This window comes from Raphanus sativus, unplaced genomic scaffold (assembly GCF_000801105.2).
Source record: "Raphanus sativus cultivar WK10039 unplaced genomic scaffold, ASM80110v3 Scaffold0566, whole genome shotgun sequence".
NCBI classification, from domain to species: Eukaryota; Viridiplantae; Streptophyta; class Magnoliopsida; order Brassicales; family Brassicaceae; genus Raphanus; species Raphanus sativus.
In genome coordinates, this window is record NW_026615884.1 from 16,532 (window position 1) to 33,410 (window position 16,879).

At 33.2% G+C, this 16,879-nt stretch overlaps 3 protein-coding genes across 3 annotated transcripts; all 3 read right to left on the reverse strand.

Annotated features, from left to right (window-relative positions):
- Window positions 1–861: 861 nt before the first annotated feature.
- Window positions 862–3,386, reverse strand: LOC130502458 (uncharacterized). Its single transcript, XM_056997253.1, has 12 exons — window positions 3,199–3,386; window positions 3,054–3,115; window positions 2,826–2,973; window positions 2,644–2,714; window positions 2,446–2,547; window positions 2,257–2,346; window positions 2,073–2,147; window positions 1,856–1,888; window positions 1,628–1,699; window positions 1,469–1,531; window positions 1,246–1,364; window positions 862–1,153 (listed from the first exon to the last, which is right to left on the reverse strand). Exons 1-12 carry the CDS (start codon window positions 3,251–3,253, stop codon window positions 1,132–1,134), a joined length of 912 nt encoding a protein of 303 aa, XP_056853233.1. The 5' UTR covers window positions 3,254–3,386; the 3' UTR covers window positions 862–1,131.
- A 5,174-nt stretch (window positions 3,387–8,560) lies between these two features.
- Window positions 8,561–11,005, reverse strand: LOC108820986 (probable serine/threonine-protein kinase PBL4). The gene is made up of 5 exons (XM_018594029.2): window positions 10,849–11,005; window positions 10,374–10,720; window positions 10,090–10,228; window positions 9,769–9,899; window positions 8,561–9,363 (listed from the first exon to the last, which is right to left on the reverse strand). Exons 1-5 carry the CDS (start codon window positions 10,904–10,906, stop codon window positions 8,806–8,808), a joined length of 1,233 nt encoding a protein of 410 aa, XP_018449531.2. The 5' UTR covers window positions 10,907–11,005; the 3' UTR covers window positions 8,561–8,805.
- Window positions 11,006–15,094: 4,089 nt separating this feature from the next.
- Window positions 15,095–16,252, reverse strand: LOC130502455 (homeobox-leucine zipper protein ATHB-23-like). The gene is made up of 3 exons (XM_056997252.1): window positions 15,985–16,252; window positions 15,525–15,895; window positions 15,095–15,441 (listed from the first exon to the last, which is right to left on the reverse strand). Exons 1-3 carry the CDS (start codon window positions 16,109–16,111, stop codon window positions 15,172–15,174), a joined length of 768 nt encoding a protein of 255 aa, XP_056853232.1. The 5' UTR covers window positions 16,112–16,252; the 3' UTR covers window positions 15,095–15,171.
- Between the last annotated feature and the right edge of the window lie 627 nt (window positions 16,253–16,879).

The following is a 16,879-nucleotide window of genomic DNA, read 5'->3' on the forward strand; positions in this document are numbered from 1 at the left end:
AGTCCAACCCGATCCTCATCGATCTGGCCCAAAGTTGGCCCATCGATCTTTGCCCGAGCATTCCGAGATTGACGCTCAGAGAGCTATCATCTCGAGGGGGCGTATTAGACACAAAGTGTCCCACATCGGGTATTGGAAAGGATCCTTAGTCATATATAAGATAGATGGGCCACTCCACTAATCACCAATTGGTTTTAAGTGTGAAGCCCATCTAGCTTAACAATCCGAACGCTAACCCCTAATATAAATGCAAGTAATTAATTTCATCTTTGGGTTTAATAGTAAAACTAAACTGAACATGATCTAAATTCTATTTGATTGTAGCTTATATGTTGTAGTTATAAATTGACTTTTTCATATATTGGAATGTTCTGTTTAGTGAAAGATGAACCAAATAACTCATAATTTAATATTTTATGTTGCAGGTAGTGAACTGAGGAGAATCTGTCACGATAATATATTGGACATGATGTCCAATTAGAGTTATTATATTGATCTTATAATAGTAAATAATATATCTGTCAAGATTCGATGGTTTGAGTAAATTATTTTTTGGTATAGTTTAAGTGACACGGTTAACATATAATATCAGATGGTTTCACTATATTAAATGCTGGTTTAATTAAAGTGATCTTGTTATATTATTTAGTTAGTTATTATGATAACTATATATAAGATAACATACTAAGGAAATTGAAAGAGTCCAAAATTTAAAATGAACTTTCTTAGGTAGATAAAAAATAGGACTCTGTTTTAATAGATTAGATACCAAATTCTTCGAATTGGCTTGTATTGCCCACTCACATAATTTATCTTAACTTGGCTTGTATTGCCCACTCACATCACATGGGCAGGTAACACTAATCCTCCACATCAACTTTATTTTATTTGCTTCAAAGGTCCAAAAAAGCGGACACAACACATGCCCATGTCAATAAACAAACTCCAAGTTCGAGTAAATACTCCCAAAGTACAAACCAGACATAGTTTAGAGGGGAGGAGAGACAAACCAAGCCAACGAATATAAATATAAGAGAGCCTTTTCTACCGTGAGCTCACGAGACAATTTTGTATAAGAGTTTTGTTGTTATATACATCCCGCAAGCTAACCACAATCAGGAAACTTCCACATCAACACCCAGCTGAAGTAACCCTGCATTCACATTCCCTCTGTCACGCCTCTATATATATATTTAATATCAAAATTCACAGGAGAGATACATAAGCTTTGCAAATACATCAGACCTTGATAACACTGGCCTAGACTTGTCATTGGCCTTGGCTATACCAATTCTTCTCACCGTGGTTGCTCCTCCCTCTGCGTCATTGCTTATAAGCAGTTGTTCAGCAAAGTTTTTCAGCCCCTGCAACAGAGTGCACGAAGTATTGTGAATCAGCAAACGAAGAAGTTTCCCTTTTAACTTGAGTAATTTCAAGGTGAGACGAGTTCTCAAATAAGAAAAGACACCTTGGTTCCAACATCTCCAAGTAAATTACGAGCTTTCTGGTTTACAGGAAGTTGAAGTTGCTCCTGTAAGATTGAAGTTGATAAAGGGAATAATATCAGATCAACGCAATGTTAATACAGACATATAGAGGGATGAAATCGATTAAAGAGAAGCCCTACCATGTCAGGTAGTTTTGTGCTCTTGCCCCCAAAATAGTTATACAAGTGTAGCATGCAAACATTTGTAACATCCTGCCACCATAAAGACAAACAGAGTCAGCACTACGTTACCAATTCGTGGTGATTCTATCAACAAATCATGATTTTCAAATGCTAATGATGCCTGCTAATTAAAATTCATCTCCACAGTTGTAACTTGTAAGGATGGAGCATAAAAGATAAATGTACCTGCTTGTATTCCAGCGTGTCCAACTTCCCATCCTGCAAAAGAACGTTACAGGACAATAAATCATTAGAAGAGATACCAAAAGAAAAAGAAATGCTAGAATGGAGAATTCTAACTCCTGATATGAACTCAAAGACTAAGTATTTGACGACTAACAATCATTTTTTATTATATAGCTAGCGATCGTCAGCACCGTTCATACAACTTAAAAAGGCTCACCAGACCACTAATCAAATCATTCAATGACTGCAACTCACTCTCAAGCGAGTTGATATCCCCACGAGCCAAGGTGACCTGTTCAGCATAACCAAAATCACATTTCGTTGGTCCAAGACTGTTTCAACACATACTACATATACATCACAATTAAAAGACAAAACATTTCTATATCGTAAAGTCATACCTGGTTCTTGATTTCCTTGGAGAGATCAATCTGCTGCTCTACCTTATCATCCATATTCTGAATCTTTTGCGTTAAATGCCTTTTTGCAGCCTGAAAAACAAATGATTATGATCCAACTCTATCTATCGCTACCGCTTAAAATATAACCAGAAGGCAGAAACAGTATCAGTAAACAAAAAGAAGACTCACCGCAAGGGTGGCAGAAACTTGCTCCAGATTCTTAGTCAAGTTAGCCACAGCAGTAGCCATGTTGGCTTTAGTCACATACATAAGGTCAGTGAAAGAGAGTCCCTAACCACCAGTGTGAACAAACACAACCATTTTTCAGTTCCCCCTTTGAAATTTATCTAACATGACAAAAAATCACATCTAAAACTTAAACCTCACCTTCCACCACATATAACCATATCCTAAAGCTCCCAACGCCGCAGCAGGAACAGCAAGAGCTTGCAAGTTTGCTGACACACACACAAAAATAAAAACAAAGAAAAAGACAAATAATGAAACAAAAAGATTCTCCGACAGAACATGTCGGAATAAGTACAAAGTCACAATCTTTTTTAACATACCACCAGAAACACCATTCATGACGGTTATCTGCCTTGCTGAAGCTAGCTGTCGAACCTCCATAGCCAACCGACGAACCTGAGCAGCTATAGCATCGGAGACATCAGAATCTCCCTCTTCTCCCGATCTCTCCATACCCTTCACCAGTGACTAATCCAAACAAACAAATCAAAAAAGTCAATTTTTTCAATTAGACGAAAAGCAAAAAAGCAAAAATTGATGAAAGTTACCTGCAATTCACCCAATATATCAGATAATTTGCCGTTCTTCATCATGATCGTACCAGTATAACCTTACGATCCAACAAATAGGGAAGATCCATTTAGTAGTGAAGCACAACGAGAGAGAGAGAGAGAGAGAAATTGAGTTAGATACCTGCTCCTGCTAAGAGAAAGATCCTTGATAAGCCGATTCCGGTTTGCATCGCCATAGCTCCGACTGTTTTTTTTTACTCCGCCGCCGGCGACTCGTTGAGCTTTTCCGTCTCAAATCGAATTTAATTTAGGTTTCAAGAGGATGAATTGATATTTTTTTTTTGTTTTTTTTTTTAGAGTTACGTGCTTGCTTGCTTGCTTGCTACCAGTTTGCTTGTAAACGACGCCGTATCAAGGTCAAAATTCAACTGCCTTAACTCGCGGCGGTAAAAAGCCTACTGACTCGTGGTCGCCTCCCAACCTTTTTTTCTAAATCAGATTTTTTTATGTTACGATAACCGGAACAAATCGAACCGAACAATTTAATCAAAGTCGAATCAGTAACACTGGGACAAAATATTTGGAGAACTATGTATTTTTATTATATAGATTTTAATATATATATATATATATTAAATAATAGTTGAAAACCAAAATGAAAATTGAAGCTGAACCGGGTAACTGGGTATGTGTCACCAGCCCCTGGTGCTAATTAAAATATGAAATGACTATCTTTCGATGATATTATAATAACACATTCCGTTTCACAGAGAATTTCACTCTGATGTTTTTTACATATATTAAAAATGATTGAATATATATTTAGTTTTTTATTAATAACACATATTCAACAAATAATATTTGAAATAAATCAAATTCTTTATAAAATCAATACAATATAATTGTTAATTACACATATTCAACCAATATTTTTTACTCATTGACAAATAGAATGCTGGAAGCAAGAGATTTCTTAGCTAACCTTAGTATTCAAATCAATTGAGTTCGTTAGTCGAATATATAAAGGAACTTTCTAAAAACGAACGTGTATTTCCTTCGACAACAAAACGATGTCACATGAAAAAAATAAAAATAAAAACAGTGGATCAACCACCTTGGAGGCACCCTTACAAATCCTAAAATCGGCTAGAGCTTCAATCTTCTATTTCAAATAATTACCAGGACACGATCTTTTAAAATCGACAATTGATTACCGGTTTCTTCTTCATTGCATTTTCATGGTATTCAACCCTCGCTTCCTAGCCAAAGCAACATAAGGAGCCCTCATATGATCCTTTGAAAATTGACACTTGATTCACAAATTAGTTACAATTTCTCTTTGTATGCTTTAATCAAAGTCCTCATCCTAGATCTTCTTATCATTTGATTAACTACATAGCATGAGTTCTCACGAATCATTGTTAAACCCATATTATATAGTAGACTAGGATATATAGTAAAAACGCTAATGTAATGTAAGTGTTATCTTAAAATAATTTTAATTCAAATTAGCAATAGTAATACTCATTTTACTGGTTGATGATGTGGCACAATTGCATGGGCACAAATAATGATATAAATCAAGTGTCTAGGCATTTATATTTGTTCAAATCAAATAATGGGAACATGTCTAGGCATACTATCAGATATAAATCAATTTTCTTTTTATTGCTTCATCGATATGAATGATGGTCTCTCTAATTCTCTCCTCCAGTGAATTACAGTCAGTTCTCTCATCTTCGAACTTAAATTGAGAAAATAAGTTAACTATCAATTGGTGCTAGCATTTTTTTGATTTTGTTAATAATGTTATTCTCATTTGGTTTTTTTTTTCAGTTTCACTATACCATTTTAGCCACATGCTATGGTTATCATAGTCAAATGTACACATAACTATAAATATCATTTTGCAACTGATTTCATCTTATATCCTTTTCAAATTTGCATTTTGCATTTGAGTATGACACATTCTACATTTCTGTTTATTAGTATTTGGTACAAATACATATATTGCATGTTTATTGTGTCTCCAACTATATCAAAATAATCATGTATAAAATTACAAACACTATTCTAATTGCAAAAGTCAACGTTTTATGATAAACTAACAACTATAATGTACAAGTACTTTCGGAACTCTTACTATTTTTTTCTCCGGCAGCAGAGAGGAAGAAGATGTCAATGCCATGACCGAGTTTGAAGTAGAACTCTCTTCGAGAGTAGATAATACATTCAGACATATTTGGCCTCAACTTAGCCTCTTAATTAAGATATTGCAACACAATATTGGCTGTCAAAGAAGCCCCTTTGTTAAGACTGTCCTTCAAGTTTTGTGTTTGTTATCCTAAACACTTTCCTTCAATCTCCTAAGTAAGTTATTGTCCAATCCACAAGATTTTGTTCCACTCCAAACTTTCGAGTGGTCTATAGTTGGACATTAAAAACTACAAATTTGGTTTCATTTTATACGGTAAATCATAAAACCAAAAGAAGAAATGTACTAAAACCACACTGTAAAACAAGATTGTCAAATGCATTTAACATTGAACCTTTAAATTTATAAGATAAAGGACAATTCATGAAAAGTGGAATACTATGAAAACTTGCTAATTTAGAAGAAACCATAAAAACGGCACAACAGTCACCACTTTAACGCCAGAATGGCACCAAGAGTCCCCCCAAACACTTCAGTGTTGTATACAAAAATCGATCATGCAGTTAAGAAAATAAATTTGATTTAAGTGTTCACAATGAAGCGTTTAAGGGAACTCATGGGGACATTTGACTCTCTTCTAGCTTTGTCCTGATAAAATAATACTAACTGCATGTCTATTTATATATCACTACAATTTCTAAAGGGTCTTCGATTCTTTTTTTTCAGTAACCTTTTTCACAATGGGTCCAATAATCATATATTCGAATAATTCAATTAAAGAACGTGTGGAATTTTCATCTATCTTATTAAAACATACATGAACATTACAACTTCTTCTAGGTGGATTTTTAAAGATGGACCTCATATATTTAAATTAAATGTCTCATTCTTTATATATAATACGTACCATAGTCTAACTTTGCATTGATGTATTTCCTTAAATACAGTTCTTCTTTTTGTCCATATTCCATATATAATTTTTACATTTATTACATGTCGATTTAAATAAGATATATACTAAGAATACTAAAAATATTAATCGTTCTATAATTACCCTATACAATTCATTTTAAATTGATCAGTATACTTTCATTGGTCATATTAATTTTATTAGTACGAATAACATTAGGTAGATAAGTCATAGACACATACATAAAGATATGACTATTCTTATAACTATGTTGGGCCTAATCTACTTTCTAAAACAAATAACACATAGCTTCATATATTGTATAGAATATAATAATATTGTAATAGTATTATACTTATACAGTAATACTAAAACAAACCAAACTGAAATATAATATATATCAAAAATGCTTTGAACCATTACACACAAAATATATTAGACCTCAGAGATCAAATTCATTTTGAAGTTACGTAATAATTATTTTAAAAAAATTAAATTTCGTAATGTACAAAAAAAATAAGTTTTATATAAAATTTTGTGTTACAATAAAAAACACAACTCGCGATTGCAAAATGTTATTTTTAAATACGAAAGACAGTTTTGATATTGTTCTTTAAACACAAAATTGAATATACAAACTCGATACTACATAAAACTAAATAATATAGAATACATTTTAAAAATAAAACCCGTGCGAGTGTGCATATGTTTATATAATATATAAATATATTATGTTACACATATTTTCATATAAATAATATCTCAATGTAAGTTTTGTATGATAAATGTTGAAAATACAAAATATATAGCACTATATATTTTAAATAATATAGAAAATATTACTTTACGTTATCATAAAATTTAAAAATCAAATTTAGTAATTAAACACATTGCTTCTTTCAACACATTAGTACACATTGTTATTTATCAAAATTTTATATTAATACACATTGCGATCATGTATAACATTTAGTAAAAACAAAGATAAAAAAAAAATTGACTCCCGCTCGGTCGAGCGGGTCATAATCTAGTTTATGTGAAAGATGAATCGAGTCGAAATGTTAAAGAACGTGTGGAATTTTCATTTATGTGAAAGATGAATCGAGTCAAAATGTTGGACCTAGTTAGATATTTGACAGAATATTTTTATTTTGTCCCTCCGTTTGCTTGAAATATTTTGAAACGACGGAAGTATTCTTTTCACTGATGCTCTATATGTCTTTTCTTCATCTTTTGTCATTACCACTCATCAAATTAAAATACATAACATATATTCCCTATTGATTGGTCGCAGCAGTGGACTATATAACTATAACTATGAGATAATTGTTTCTTACATCATCTATTTGACTTTGATCTCTTCAATGCAATATAAAAATTTGATACATATAATACCATGAACCACGTATGGGGCTAGTTAGTTTTTCATTTTCTTTTTTGTTAGCTAGTTATTTTTTTTTGTTAGCTAGTTAGTTTATAAAGAACATTCGATTTCAGTTAAAAGAAGACCGGTTGGTTTCTTATCATTTCTTAATCCGCGCAAGAACAAGATAACACTAAGCTTTACTCAAAACTATAACAAAAAAATGAAAAAAACACATTAATTATTTAAGTTTTTTGTATAAGAATGTAGCTATAACCGGTATGGGTACTTCAAGCACATAAAATATAAACAGAATCTCTACGTGTTTATATCCTTTCTATCTTGTGAAAAGCAGTAAGAATTTTTTTTCAAAATTCCTATTCTCTTTACTCTTTCCCTTAACCTCAGTTTGCGTCTACATTCAAAATGCTTTCCTTGGCCATGACGTATATCATCTACGATTTCACTCTATCTCTGCTCTCATAGAACATTGGGTTTACACTCTAAGACTTAAACTATATATAGAAACTTAATTACTTCCATCTTCTCAAACCTTATATCAACCTCTTGTGTTCATATTTCCACACATCTATACATGCAGGGCTAACCTGTAGCAGTATATAAACAAAGTATCAATATCTTGGTCGGATGTCTCCTAGAGTTCCTCTGAGCACTTCATTGGGAATACATTTTCTTAATTATGAATGTTACCCACTGAAGTGTTTGGGGGAACTCCCGGACTCATTCTACGGATTTCATATATAATGAATACATTCTGAAAATAAGGTATTTCTCAATTGATACGAGCACTTTTTCTTTTATTTTTTTCAAGTTATGTATAACTATTTTAGTCATATATACGCAAGTTCATCAAATTCAGATTGATATATAATTAGAAATATCATTTTGGAACCGAGTTCATCCTATATACTTTTCCAAATTGTATTGCATTTGGTTATAGTATTTGGACATTTCTTTTACTAGTATAAATATAATACAAATAAATATACTGCATGTTTATTATCTCTACACCATGTATATACAAGTATACAATCATATTATAATAATCATATGTATAAAAATTACAAATTCAATTCAAATTACAAAAGTCATCGTTTTCAGTTAAACTATAACAACTCCAATGGACAAGTACAAAACTCACATTATATGTCAGCGTGCATTAATCTAGCAGCAGCCTACTTTCAGAACTAGTCTAAATTTCAGTCCACGAAATAAAAAAAAGAGAATAATATACAAAAAGTAATATGTATAATCTATAATGTGATGTTAAAGACGCACCCTTTCCAAAAACAAAAATACGTACACTCATAATTGACCTGAACTATCTTCGGCTGCTGCTTCACCTGTCACGTGGACCTCTCCCACGAGTCACCACCGGAGAAGCAACCGGAGATTTAACTCTCCGTTTCTTCGCCAGCGGAGAGGAAGAAGATGTCAATTTCATGACTGTCTTCGAAGTAGAACTCATCATCTGAAGCTCTTCAAGAGTAGATAACACATCAGACATATTTGGCCTCAACTTAGCCTCTTGATTGAGACATTGCAACGCAATATTAGCAGCCAAACAAGCCCCTTTGTGAGGATACTGTCCTTCAAGTTTTGTGTCCATTATCCTAAACACTTTCCTTCTATCAGCTCCTAAGTAAGGTATTGCCCAATCCACCAGATTTCGTTCAACTCCAACTTTTGATTGGTCCACAGTTGGGCGTCCAGAGAGTAACTCGAGCAAGACCACACCGAAGCTGTAGACGTCGCTCTTTGCAGTTATTCGACCTGTGGCGACATATTCAGGTGCTGCATACCCATGAGTTCCCATCACTTGCGTTGATACGTGTGTTCTGTCTCCTTTTGGTCCTTCTCTCGCCAAACCAAAATCAGAAAGCTTTGCATTGAAGTCCTGCACAGGGATGGACAGATAAAACCAATGAATCTCTCTCTTAAATCAAAATATGTTTATAAGTTATAACCGAACAGTTTTAATTTTTTTTAACAAAAGTAATCGAACCAAATTAAACAGAAACTTTGCTATCAATTAATATATATAATTAGATATGTCTATATTAAATAGTATATTTAGATAGTGTAACAAAAAAGTATATTCAGATAGTTATTATTATCCAAACATAAAAAAAAAACTACAAAACTGTATTTTTATTTGGATAGATAAGAGCAAAAAAAAAAACCAAATTGTAAAAAAAAAGATTGTCGTATGCATTTATCATTGAACCAAAAAAAAATATAAGGTAGAAATTTGACAAACAATCACATGTAAGAAGTTGTTAATTGACTCGTACAGTCGTACCGAATCTAGTAGAATATTGGAGGCCTTGAAGTCTCGATATATGACTTGTGCATCGTGTAGGAAAGCAAGCCCTCTCGCCGCACTAATCGCCACTTTCATCCTTGTTCTCCACGGAATCGGGTCTGCCCCACCTACAATAGTACACCTGGACCTTTATTTCATATTTTTAAAAGAAATGATAAATCTGTGAGTTTTTATATTTGGCCCCTAAATTTGTAAAAAATTTCCAACATATATAAAATATAAATTTAAAGTTTACTTTTCTAACGACTCCAAGATAATTATGAGAACAGATCTTACTTAAGAGACAAGTTTACTTACGTCTAAAGAGATGACTTTCTAAGCTTCCCTTGGGCATGTACTCGTATACCAAAAGCCTTATGTAATCACCCTTCAAGCAATATCCAATTAATTTCACAAGATTCATATGGTGAAGCCTCCCCAGATAGTCAACCTCCGCCTGTGAAAATAATCATTAATTTCTTTTCTTTTTTTTGACTAAATATAATAATAATTAATTAATTTCTTAAAAGTTTATATTTTGGTTTTTTTTTTTTGGTTTCTATGGCTAAAGCTGATTCTTGAACACAGGGTTATGGGCCTACCAACCACTCCTTGTGGCCTTGAGGCGTATCGTCTTTAAGCTTTTTGACAGCAACAACGATGCCTGATCCTGGTTTTGAAGGCGTTAACGTCTGCTCGTTAATCCATCCTTTGTAAACATAACCAAAACCGCCTTCACCGATAACACTATCAGGTCTGAAGTTCCTAGTGGCTGTCTTTAGATCGTTAAACGTAAAGGCCTTTAGTGTGGGAGATGCTAAGAGCACTCCTTCACTTCTTGGAGTGGGAAGAGAGGTGGGACTCCTGTCATCGCTGTAAAATGATGGTGGTATGGTTAAGCTTGAGAGGCGAGACGATTGGCTCGATTTGGCATAGATTCTTGAGGATCCTGATGATAATAAAAACTTTATCTAATCAAAGAAGACGTCTCAATTAAATTGATTAAGAGTTATATAAAAAGATAATATATAACTTTATTACAGAAATACAAGAGAGAAGAGGTGTATTTTTACATACCACGATAAGGACTTTCTCTGCTATCTACCTTTGCAGATGAAGGAAAGCAATTTCCCATTAGAGAGAATCAGAGATAGACAAAGAAAATCATACGATAACAAGAAACAAATTATATATTGTGTTTGATGAAGCAACGATGTGAGACTATAAATCTTGATGAGGATATAAACAAAACAAATAGATAAGAAAAATAATAAAGGGAAAATGGGAAGAAGAAACAGAGGATAGGGACAGGGTAATGTGCAAGAAACGGGAAAGGAATTGAGATGGTCTTTGTAATTGATGTTTGGTCAAACAGAAACAAACGTGTGCACCACTCATTGCTGGTTTGGTCTATTTCAACTTATCTAAAATATATATATTCTTAAATTTTACTTGGCTTTAGTTCCTAAAGTTTGATTTTGTATAATGGTATAGTGTTTGACGAAGACTGGTCTGGATATTGTTAATGGGATATATTAGATTATTTGAGTTGATGTAGAAAACCTCCGTTTGTGTTCTTGTATAAATATATACATCTTTGAAACATAATACATTTCAACAGACTTCGTATCACAGTTTATTGATCTCACTAAGGTTGTCTAAGTAGGGTATTTGGGTCGTAATAGGTTGGAACAATCATGTGGAAGGACATGTTACAAATCTCACTTATTGCTATTAATGATTTTTTTAACATTATTGTGAGTGTAATTGTTGACAATTGCATTGCAATAAGTATGTATTGTAATCTTCAAGAACGCGTTGTTTCTTTTGCAACGGGTAAGATATGTTGTGCAACTTTATCTCTCGTCTTTCGCGTTGTAAATTATTATGTATTTGCAGGCTAACCAAATAAATTGCCATGATGAAAAACGAACACGTGATACATGCAGTATCTTGGGGCTTGAATTGAAATGTAAAGATGTGTTTGCGAGGGGAACCGGGCGTTGCTCTCTTTCACTCTTTTTAATGTATACGTCAAACTCCTGAGTCCTGATGAATCAACCTCCTTTTTAATGCCCAAACTAGTTTATACCGGTTTATAAGATGCTCAGACTGTTCCCAGCCCAGCCCAGCCCATTATTTTATTCTTACCTGCCGAGGTTCAGTCTTCAAAATGTCTATTCGCTTCAATATCAGTGTGAAATTATGAAATATTATGGGTGAACATGAAATTTATGCCTCTGCCAGGATTCGAAGCTTGCTCTGCAATGATCTGACTGAGTCAAGAGATCATCTTTTCTTTGTCTGTAAATTTTCAGAGGAGGTTTGGAAAGGTTTAATCCAGAAACTGTTGGCTTCGCGCTACACAAACCAGTGGGATCAGATTATACAACTGTTGCTTGCTCAAAACAGAGCTTTACATAGTGAGATATGTGTTCCAAACAACTCTGTATGCTGTATGGAGGGAACGTAACCAACGCAAGCATGGAGAAAGTCCACTGTCCCCGAGTTAGCTGATCCAGATGGTGGAAAAGAACGTTCGTAACAGGCTGTCTTCTATCCGCGCCCACGCGCACATGGGAGGTTTAACTCAGTGGTTTGCAACAAGATAGTCTCTTGAAGCTCTCTTTTGGTTTTAAAAACAATTCTATCCCAATGTAACACAAAGTGCAAAACAGCTTTTTTGTTTGAATAAATTTAACATTCTTTCAAAAAAAAAAAAATTATGAAATATGTATTCTTCTATGTCTACGAGTTTCAAATGTTTAGCTATCATTGGACTGAAAGCCTATAAATTTTGAGATTTTTATAAGCCATAAGAACATTACAATCAAGGAAGTACGTTATGATAAAGCCGTCAGATTCATGATCCATAAAGATCATAACCACTTAAACCCAGAAGTCAATAACTCAGAAAAGTTTTATATTCCTAAAACCACTTTTAATCTTGGATCCTATGTGGCTGATTTCCGACAAGCTCACTAGTGCACTTTGGTAAGTGATAAATCAAATTATGATTGGTAGAGTCGATTGTTATCTAATTATCAGTACATCAGTTAACGAATAAATTATTTATCAATATTTAAAGCAAATAGTATTTTCAACTGTTTACCATATGCAAGAGCATCTGGCCATCTAAAATATTTCACTTGAAGTAGTCTGTGGAGATTTAACATCAGGTAAACAAATAGTACATACTGATTACCTATTCAAAAACGAGAAGAGTCCTTGCGAAAGTCGGTTTCTAAAGTCCAACTTGGTTTCGGCCGTTGACAAAAAGGAAAATTACTATGTTTTTTTTTTTGTGTGGTCACTAAGGAAAATATACTATTAAAGTGCACTGCAATGGGAAATGGCAACGAGTGTTCATTTGCCAACTCTTTAAACAAAGTCCAAAACATCGAACCACTATCCTCGTGTCATTGCCAGTCACATGCATCCCTATCCCATCTCTCTTTATTCTTTCTTTTTTCCTTTCTCTTTGTGTTTTTATTTTGAAATGCTTTATAAACTATTCGCAAATTTTTACCAAAAAAAAACTATTCGCAAACTAGGCAAAATTTACAAGAGATTTTTTGGAATGGAAAAACCAGACTGAGTATATATAGATATATAAATCAATTATATCATAGTGCATACATGTATGATGTCCTAATAGTTGTCTTGTTCTTTTCTAAACATTCCAAAACTTTCTACAAAACGATAGAGTCACCTAGTCGTTGTTTTCTAATTATTTCACATTCTTCATCTCTTGCTTTTCACAAAGATTACTATTCACTTAACACACTCTTTTTTAACATTAACACTCTTTCTTAAACACTACAAAGCTTTACAGCAGTTGCATATTTTAAACATAAATCTAGATTTCATTCAGAAATCACATATTATAAAAGAAAATATTATGACACAAGTTACACAACTATAACCTGTATATTCCAGGTAGTACTCTCTGAACTCACTAAATAATATACATTTTTAAAAAATATATAGGCATTAATACAATACCAAACTATATGCAAATTGATTGATCAAAACAAAAAATATATATATGCAAATTGTTACTGAGTTAAGGAATAAATTATAACAACTGCTTAAATACTTACACCATACGATAAAAACAAATGAACCGTACTCTTATCTAGTTCTACTTTATGTTTTTTAATTGATCTACCTGTCCATTTGAAAATGAGTACTTAACTAGGGAAATAAACCTTCATGCACATGGCCACATACCTAGTTCTTCTTTACAGGCAATTCTTAATTTGGTTAATGTCTTTAATTATTTATTTTTGTTAGTAGAGGAGTGGAAATACGTGTTGGCATATGCAGAATTATCACTAAAATGCCAAAACTTTCATATTTATACGTATGAGAGAATATTTTAAGATCTTTGCAGCAAAGCTGAAAACATTAGATTAAGAAAATGCACATGATCCCATGAAGATTCTTGCATTTAAATAATCTAGAATAGCGCAGTTTACAAGCTTGATCTCCCTCGGCATTTAGTTGTCAACGTTTTAATACAAAGATAATCTTCTTGGTTTTCAGATTCTGTCGTTTCTTGTTCCCCAATCAATATTTTAACTCATCCCGTAAACTAGTAATCAATCAAACTCTAACTAATTGCTTTGTCTTGATAGCGATGAAACTCTCTTTACCTTTTACATTTTCTACAAGATTTGTTTAATTGGTTTGGTAGCAATGAAACTCTGTTCACCTTAGAGTCGTCGATTAATGTCAGTGTTTGGGTCCAGTTTCAGAAAGAGAATGGACATTTTCCAACCATATTTGTCTGCATCCTCTCCTCGGAATCTGTAATTTGATGCTCTTTCCTTCACTTTTTTCCACACGTTTACTATAACCGTACCATTCATATATTTCTGCAGTCTCTTCATTTAGATGTATTTACCGACCTAAAATTTAACCTTGTTGCCCAAACAATGTCAATAACTCTATGGGAAAAAATGTTTTACTAATTAAGATTTTGATAGTTTTCCCTTAATTAAATATTTCAATAAAATTCTTGGAATGTACATGATCTAAGTTATGATCTTTATTTTCACCCAATTGATTTATAACCATAGCGTATACACAGTTTGTACCATGGAAGAGTCTTTCTTTGTGGTTTTAAAAATATTCTAAGCATTTCTGTATATGAGCTGTATGATATACAGCCACATGGTTCAGACTTTTAGTGTCTAATCATTGGCCCCATATGATTAATCAATTACTATATAAAATATGCATATTGCCCCATTTTTTACATCTTATTACCAAACAAGTAGTGTGAAATTTTGCTTGTTTGGTGCATTTAGATTCTTGAAACATGAATGGGTTACTATGACCACTTTAATAAACGAACAATTTGAAATTTGATAACCAAAATAATGTCAACAACATTCAATTGTAATGTTGCTGGTCAAGCCATGGCCAAAATCCAGTTTGGTCATCCATTCCACAGAACATGTTACTGATACTGTTCTCTTCTTTCACCATTCTCTGTTCTGACGACGAGTTGTGGAAAAACTGCATCGTTGTAGCTGTCGGTGAAGACGGTGGATGGCCCGGTCTGATGTCACCGGAGATGTTCTCACTTCTGTTACTACATGAACCTTCTTCTTTGTTCAGATTGATTGATTCTATTGGTTCTTTGCTTTTTAATGCTATTACCTGCATACATAAAAAAATAAACATTTTTTAGAAATAAATAATTACATTGTTGTGGTTAAAAAGACAGAACAGAGTTTTGTTACCTGAGCCTGAAGCTTCTGGTTTTGAGTTTGAAGGAGATCGTTCTCGTCTTTGAGACTCTCGAACTGACGCTTGAGGGCATCGTAGTCTCTCTCCAGCTGCTTTGTTTTGGATCGTGCCCTTCTGTTTTGGAACCAAATCGCGATTTGTCTTGGCTGTAACCCCAAGGCACGAGCCAGCTCTAGTTTTCTATCCGAGTCGAGTTTATTACCAAGCTCGAAGTTCTTCTCTAGCGTCTTTAACTGCTCCATGTTCAGTCTCCTCTTCTTCTCTCCCATCTTAGATCCATCGTCTGAAAAATCTTCTTCTCCGTTCATCTCTAAGTTACAAAACCCTTCAACGTTCGGCATTGGAGATCTCTTACCAAGAAACCCTAAAAACAGAGCAGATCATGAGATATTAAGAGAATTAAAAAAAAAAATACAGGGGACTGAGAATTTGGATGGTGTTAATGCGATGTACCATGGAAGTCTTGAGGTGGAGTGCAAGAAGGAAGAAGATATTGGGGATGATCTTCTTCTTCTTCTTGGTGATGGTTTTGGAGACTGAAATTTGCAGGGAAGAAAGCTAAGCCATTATTACAAGACATGTCTCCTCTTTGATCGTTTCCTCCTCTTCACCTTTTCTCGGTTTAGAGTAGGAAACAAAGAATCTGAATAGAATTTGGTAAGACTAGAGAAGGAGAGCCAAATAAATAAAGAGTAACGAGTCTGATATGGTGGTGAAATGAATCGGGTAGACAACACGCCACTTATAGGCTAGACAAATGGTTTTATTTATCTTTATTATAGTATGAGTATATTAAAAAAATATGCGTCAAGCCTCGAAGCTGTTGAGAGAATAATACAGTGATAAACCATTGATTCTAATTTATTTTTTCTTTAGGATGAATATGGCGTTGTCATTTGGAGAATTCATCATTTTCTTTTATTTATAATTTTGACATCGAAGAATTAATGCATCATTATTGTTCGGTAATTTTACTTTTTGTACCAAATCACGAAGTAAATTTGTCACTAAAAACGTTTATAATGGCTCGCAACAGAATTGAATTATTGTTTTCAAAATCTAAAATAATCCTTCAACTACTATATGAACTTTTATTTTAAATATTTTATGTCGGATATATGAGTAGTTTGATAAGGTAATTTTAGTATTATGCAGTATAAGTGTTCCACAACTATCAGTCGAGTAAATAGCATTTATAAATTAGACAATTTTAAATTGGAAAGAATTTGTATTAATATAATAAATCATGCTACTTAAACATAGTTTTAAAATATATTTTAAATCAGTTATTATTAAACTTATAATATTAAAATGTATTTTTAATGTACTGTCATTAAAAAAAAAAATA

Coding starts and splice junctions, on each gene's coding strand:
- LOC130502458 (XM_056997253.1), bottom strand. CDS start 3,253: ATGGCGATGCAAACCGGAATCGGCTTATCAAGGATCTTTCTCTTAGCA. Junction 3,116..3,198: donor CTTTCTCTTAGCAGGAGCAG/GTATCTAACTCA, acceptor TTGGATCGTAAG/GTTATACTGGTACGATCATG. Junction 2,548..2,643: donor ATGGTTATATGTGGTGGAAG/GTGAGGTTTAAG, acceptor ACTGGTGGTTAG/GGACTCTCTTTCACTGACCT.
- LOC108820986 (XM_018594029.2), bottom strand. CDS start 10,906: ATGGGAAATTGCTTTCCTTCATCTGCAAAGGTAGATAGCAGAGAAAGT. Junction 9,900..10,089: donor AGAAAGTCATCTCTTTAGAC/GTAAGTAAACTT, acceptor GTACTATTGTAG/GTGGGGCAGACCCGATTCCG. Junction 9,364..9,768: donor CCAATATTCTACTAGATTCG/GTACGACTGTAC, acceptor ATCCCTGTGCAG/GACTTCAATGCAAAGCTTTC.
- LOC130502455 (XM_056997252.1), bottom strand. CDS start 16,111: ATGTCTTGTAATAATGGCTTAGCTTTCTTCCCTGCAAATTTCAGTCTC. Junction 15,896..15,984: donor TCCACCTCAAGACTTCCATG/GTACATCGCATT, acceptor CTCTGTTTTTAG/GGTTTCTTGGTAAGAGATCT. Junction 15,442..15,524: donor ACCAGAAGCTTCAGGCTCAG/GTAACAAAACTC, acceptor TTATGTATGCAG/GTAATAGCATTAAAAAGCAA.